Below are 6,441 nucleotides of genomic sequence, written 5' to 3' on the forward strand. Positions count from 1 at the left end.
TGAGTCAGTCTTCTCACTGATTCACTACTTTTGCTAATTTGTCCACAGAACCACAGGTTTTGTGTCAAATTGTCTCACCTCACCCGAAATAACGATTAAAGCAACTTTGACAGCATTTCTTACATGTGGGTCCCGCCTGTCAGGCGCCACGTCTTTTTCATTGAACCCTTTGCATTTTTTTTCTTTTATTTCCTCACCCCCTCGTCTTCTTGCTCTACCCTGCAGGCTATGCACCACACAAATGGCGTGCTGATCTTCACATCTAAGCTCCATTGTCCAAACCCTCATTTCTTACGTTTTTCATTATTGGACTTGATTTCTTTCTGTTGGCTCTGTGTGTCCTGTTATGCAGAGGCCAACCGTGTGAGTTATATTTGCTTGATGCGACACTCAAAATCAATAAACACCGTTTATTGAAAAAAATACTTTGCCATATCGTCGACTGCGTGTGTCACGGAAGGTTAGGATCACACGTATCCATGTCTTTACAGTTTACAAGAGTCCAAGTGAAACAGTGATTTGTTTCTTCCCATGCGAGATTATGCATCTCGGGATTTCCCGATTACACGAACTTTGAACAGTCCAACCATCAAAACAAATTGCTTTGAGCATATATTAAAATAGATTAATTTTTTATACGTTGTTTGCAAATGCCACATAAATTGAAATGCCATTATGTTTCAAATTGGTTTTGAGCTAGCCACAGAAAGGTGAATTATGGATCTGAACTGGTAATTTCAATGACAATTAGTTTCACGGTCTATTTAGAGTTCTCAACGAAAGACGTCACATCTATACCTGTACATTAGAGACGTACGCAGGCACGTTTAGTTTACTACTACGTGGAGTAATTGCTTAGGGATACATTAGAGACGTAAGACGTTCCCGGATACAATTGCATTAACATCCTATTGTGTTTGTACTCCATATAGCACGGACTCGATCTATATCCCGTACCTGTGTTGACGCGTTCCCAGGCAACAAAGCCCTCCATATATACCGGCGGCAGTTTCGCTTGCTACACATACATCATATCGCGCCGCGAATCGTCTTCCTTAACTCGACGTCGCTCTTTTTTCGCACGGTAGTTTCCGCCCTAGAACGAAAACAAAGGATCGGAGAAGGAGCAGATCGATGGCGCGTTTCCATGTCGCCGATGCGTCGCAGTACCTGGCCATCACCGGCTGGGGCATCGACGACGTGAAGCTCGCCAAGAAGGCTTTGGTGTTCGTGGGACAGGATTGTAAGAAGTTCAGCATCTCGCCGGTCAACTACGAGTTCGAGGTGCACGCCATGAGCGCCGAGAAGCTCCCCTTCGTCCTCCCCGCCGTCTTCACCATCGGCCCCAAGGTCACCCCGGCCATCACCGACCCCCCGGCAAAAGGCATCCAAGAGATGGAGCAGCAGCTTCTCCTCTACGCCAAGCTCATCGCCCCGCTGCACAATTCGGACACAAAAGTCCACGACCTCGTCAAGGGTGTCATCGAGGGCGAGACCCGCGTGCTCGCCGCGGAGCTCACCATGGAGGAGATCTTCAAGGGCACCAAGACGTTCAAGAAGCAGGTCTTCGAGAGGGTGCAGCTGGAGCTCAATCAGTTTGGCCTCATCATCTACAACGCCAACGTGAAGCAGCTGGTGGACGTGCCGGGCCACGAGTACTTCTCGTACCTGGGCCAGAAGACGCAGCAGGATGCGGCGAACCAGGCCAAGGTGGACGTGGCGGAGGCAAAGATGAAGGGCGAGGTGGGCGCCAAGGAGAGGGACGGCCTGACGCGGCAGAACGCTGCCAAGGTGGATGCAGAGACCAAGGTGCTGTCGGTGAGGCAGCAGGGTCAGGGGCTCAAGGAGGAAGCCAAGGTGAAAGCTGAGGTGAAGGTGTTCGAGAATGCCAGGGAGGCCGAAGTCGCTGCGGCCATGGCCGATCTGAAGATGAAGAAGGCCGGGTGGGACAAGCAGGCCAAGGTGGCCGAGGTGGAGGCGGCCAAGGCCGTCGCCATCCGCGAGGCCGAGCTCCAGATGGAGGTTGAGCGCAAGAACGCGCTACGCCAGACCGAGAAGCTCAAGGCCGAGCAGCTCAGCAAGGCCACCGTGCAGTACGAAACAGGGGTATGTTACCTACATATTTCTCATATTTTTGTGTTAACTTCTTCTATCGATCCGATCGAACAGATATTCAGATATGCATGTTAATTGATAATCTATGTGTGTAGGTTCAAGACTCGAATGCGCTGTTGTACAGCAGGCAGAAGGCGGCAGAGGCGGCGCTGTTCGAGCAGATGAGGGCGGCGGAGGCCCGCAAGGCGCAGGCCGACGCGCAGTTCTTCGAGCAGAAGATGTCCGAGGACGCCAAGCTGTACGCCAAGCAGAAGGAGGCCGAGTCGCTGGCGCTGGTGGGCAAGGCCAAGACGGAGTACGTGGCGTCCATGCTCCAGGCGCTGGGCGGCAACTACCACGCGCTCAGGGACTACCTCATGATCGACGGCGGCATGTACGCCGAGATGGCCCGCATCAACGCCGGCGCCGTCAACGGCATGCAGCCCAAGATCAGCATCTGGAGCAACGGCGAGGGCGCCGGTGGATCGGAGGCTGCCGCCGGCAACGCGCTGCAGCAGGTGGCCGGGGTGTACAAGATGCTGCCGCCGCTTCTGTCGACGGTGCACGAGCAGACCGGCATGCTGCCGCCGGCGTGGATTGGGACGCTGCCCAAAGATAAAGCCGCTGCTAACTGATCGTCATACCTGGAGTCTGTCAGGAGTGCCCGTTCGTTCTTAAATTTTAAGTGTTATTATTAGGTTCTTTTGGTGCCAAACATTTGTCAGGTTATGTGTTAATTTAGGTTGCTTTAGTACTCGCGGGTTAAATAAATGTTATTACGAGTGGCGCTTTATCGGATTACATACTACCGGAAAACCTGTCTTTGCCGGAGGCCTCGGCCTTTGCCGATGGCATTTTTCGGGCCTCCGGAAAGAAGGCTTTGCCGGCGGCAAAATTAAAAAGTCTCCGGCAAAGAATACAAAAAGCCTACGGCAAAAAGACAAAAAGGCCTCCGGCAAAGAAGGTGACTACGTGGACTTGCCGCTCCGATTAATGGCGCCGAGGCAAAAAATTGCCTCCGGCAAAGAGTGTCTATCTCGCCCTTTTTGTCTCCATTTCTCTCTTGTTTCAAATGATGATGTATACCACTACTTTTTGAATTGAAATATTTACTGTACTTTCATTTGACATTGACGACGAGCAATGTGAATTAAAATCGTAACTTTTTATGTAAAAGTAATTATTTATCATTTTATAAAGCCGTTTAATAGGGAAAAGTGAAACAATACCAAAACTTTATCAAAAATTCACAAAATTTGGCATGGTACCAAGTTATAGGTATATAACACTGGGATAAAAGTTACAAGTCAATACACAAAATGAATATGCTACATACTTCACAAAATGAACGATCTCAAGAGTGAACATCCAAATTTGAATCCCGAACAAAGCTTTGCATTAATTTGACCCATTTTTGAGTTGAGACTTTTAGTGTAGTTTCATTTGTCATTAATGATTACTACTATGAATTAAAATCACCACATTTTATGTAAAAAAATTACTTATCATTTTCTATAACCGTTTAATAGGAAAAAAATGAAATAATACTAAAACTTTGTCAAAAAAGAACCATTTTTTGCATGGTGTCATTTTGTGGGTATATTAACTTGTCATAAAAATTACAGGTGCATACACAAAATTAAAATGGTACATGCTTCACAAATTGCAACATCTTCGTATAAGTTCTCGAACTTAGCACCTAAACGTCCAATTTGAGTCATGAACCAAATTTTGCAATAAGATTTTCCCTTTTTAAGTTGATTCTTTTATTATGGTTTCATTTACTGCTAATGATGAGTAATGCGAATTAAAACCACCAACTTTTATGTAAAAGTAATTATTTACCATTTTTAGCGCTGTTTTATTAAAAAAAATCAATAATACTAAAACTTTGTCAAAAATTTGCAATTTTTGTTATGGAGTCATATTGTGGGTATATAAGGCTGGGATAAAAACTTCAAATCATTACACAAAATCCAAATGGTACATTCTTCACAAATTGCACGATCTCGAAAATGAACCTCCAAATTTGAGTGCCGAACCAAGTTTCACAACAATTTGTCCATTTTTTGAGTTGAATTTTTTACAGTGGTTTCATTTAGCTTTAATTATGAGTAATGTGAATTAAAATCAACACCCTATATGTAAAAATAATTATTTATCATTTTCTAGAGCCGGTTAATAGGAAAAAAATGAAATAATACTAAAACTTTATCTAAAATTAGCAATTTTTGGTACGTTACCACGTTATGGGTATAAAAACCTGGCATAAAAAATTTAGGTCAATGCACAAAATTAAAATATGACAAACCTCATCAAATATATACGGATCGATGACGTGGCGCGCTCCTGGCTGTTTATCTCCCCCGATCTCTTATCTCTCCCGATCTTTCTTCCCAGCCACATCTTTTTTCTCCCTCTGTCTTATCTCCCCTATCTCTCTGTCATCTCTCTCCCCCACGAGCTCTCCTCTCCGTTGGCTCCTGTGCAGGCGGGCAGCAGCAGCCGGGTGGAGGCCGAGCGGCCGAGCGCCGGCGACCTGCGCGGCTCCTCCCCTCTCTCCAATAGCAGCAGCAGCCGGGTGGAGGCGCCCCCCTCCTCGACGGGGGCAGGAGCTCTCTCCCCTCTGCTCTCTCTCTCCTCAACGGCCGCTGGCGCGAGGCAGCAGCGGCGGCGGGGCGGCAACAGCAGCGAGGAGGAGAGGCGGCGGCCTGCAGCAGCGAGGGGCAGCAGTGCGAGAGCAGCGGCGGCGCGAGGCAGCAGTGGCCGCGCGAGAGCACCGGCGGCGCGAGGCAGCAGCGGCGGTGGGGCTGCAGCAGCAGTGGCGGCGTGGCAGCAGCAGCAGCGAGGAGGAGAGGCGGCGGCCTGCAGCAGCGAGGGGCAGTGGCGGCGCGGCGGTGGGGCTGCAGCAGCCGTGGCAGTTACTTTTTATTTATTTTTAATTACGGTTTTTTTCTCTTTGCCGAAGGCTGGCCGCCGGCAAAGCCATCATGTGCCGTTTCGCCCCTTTAGCTACTTTTCTTTGCCGAAAGCTCCAAAAGACCTCCGGCAAAGGCTTACTGAAGGGTCCGTAAAAACGCCGCCGGCAAAGAAGCCTTTGCCGGTGTGCCTTCGTGCCGACGCCCTTTGCCGGCGGCCAACGCTTTGCCGGAGGCAAAGAGGCCTTTGCCGGAGGTTTCGGGCCGTCGGCAATGTAGGATTCTCCCGTAGTGCGTATAGGTTTGTTTTGTCTAAACTTACTGTTATTATGCTGGATAGTATCGAGTTAAATAATACCTATATGTTCCAAAGTCCAATTAAATTTCTAGTACTCCCTCCGTCCAACAAAAGATGTCTCAAGTTTGTCAAAATTTGGATGTATCTAAACATGACTTTGTGTATACCATTCCAATTTGGCCAAACGTGAGACATCCTTTGTTGGACTGAGAGAGTATTATCGATTGCGCTTTTATAAATCTGTGCGAGCACGTCCACGGTCTGTTTATCTATCGGAGGGTGATTTCGAACCCAACCGGCAGGAAAACGTACGCCGTTGATGCTTCTACAAGGAATTTGTGTTTTTCTTTGTTGTTATAAAAAGAGTAAATTTCAGGCACGGAACCATAGACAGATTGCGCTTTTATAACTCTGTGCGAACACGTCCGCGATCTGTTTATCTATCGGAGGAGGGTGATTTCGAACCCCTTGGCATCGCATGCCGCGACCGAACGGAGCACCGGCAGGAAAACGTACGCCATTGATGCTTCTACACGGAAGTTGGGTTTTTCTTTGTTGTTATAAAAACGTCTATATGGATATGCTAAAACTTTCTGTGACAGATAGCCAGATACTACTACTTGCGTATGTCCACCTTGCTGCCACCATATATTGAGTTTCATATAAGAGAAAATTATATTTTTCATTCGTTTTAACTTTTTTCATTATTCCTCTAATTGTTGAAACCGGATGCCAATGGTCCCTCGTCCCATCCAAAACGGTATTGGTACCATCATATCATGGTTTGTCCAGAAATTCGGTATTGGTACCATCATATCATGGTTTGTCCAGTAATTGTCATGTTAGCCTGTCATATCGGCATCATTTTTTGTTTTATCTCTCGAATCAACTTGTTTCCAAAAAAAAAACCCGAGTCATTGTGCTATTTCGAGACCAAAACCATGACACATCAGTGTTAAAATCACTTCAAACAGAGGAAGGGACCGTTGTTGTCCGGTTTCAATAATTAAGGGACTAAACGTATAAAAAAAATTGGGGGACTTTTCAAAAAGTTGAAGGACAAAAAAATATACTTCTCTTCGTATAAATATTTGAGATGAACATACGAGCTCCCGGTGGTTCATTCCATTG

The 6,441-nt window shown here is 46.9% G+C and overlaps 1 protein-coding gene across 1 annotated transcript; it reads left to right on the plus strand.

The window, feature by feature from the left end:
* The first annotated feature begins 1,034 nt into the window (after positions 1–1,034).
* On the plus strand, positions 1,035–2,895 carry LOC100832661 (flotillin-like protein 2). Its single transcript, XM_003571844.3, has 2 exons — positions 1,035–2,106; positions 2,211–2,895. Exons 1-2 carry the CDS (start codon positions 1,135–1,137, stop codon positions 2,727–2,729), a joined length of 1,491 nt encoding a protein of 496 aa, XP_003571892.1. The 5' UTR covers positions 1,035–1,134; the 3' UTR covers positions 2,730–2,895.
* The last annotated feature ends 3,546 nt before the right edge of the window (positions 2,896–6,441 follow it).

This window comes from Brachypodium distachyon, chromosome 3 (assembly GCF_000005505.3).
Source record: "Brachypodium distachyon strain Bd21 chromosome 3, Brachypodium_distachyon_v3.0, whole genome shotgun sequence".
Lineage (NCBI taxonomy): Eukaryota > Viridiplantae > Streptophyta > Magnoliopsida > Poales > Poaceae > Brachypodium > Brachypodium distachyon.

What these genes read in the sequence shown, in the direction of transcription:
- LOC100832661 (XM_003571844.3), top strand. Translation starts at nt 1,135, where the DNA reads ATGGCGCGTTTCCATGTCGCCGATGCGTCGCAGTACCTGGCCATCACC. An exon ending in CCGTGCAGTACGAAACAGGG is followed by an intron (nt 2,107 to 2,210) that starts GTATGTTACCTA and finishes CTATGTGTGTAG; the next exon opens with GTTCAAGACTCGAATGCGCT.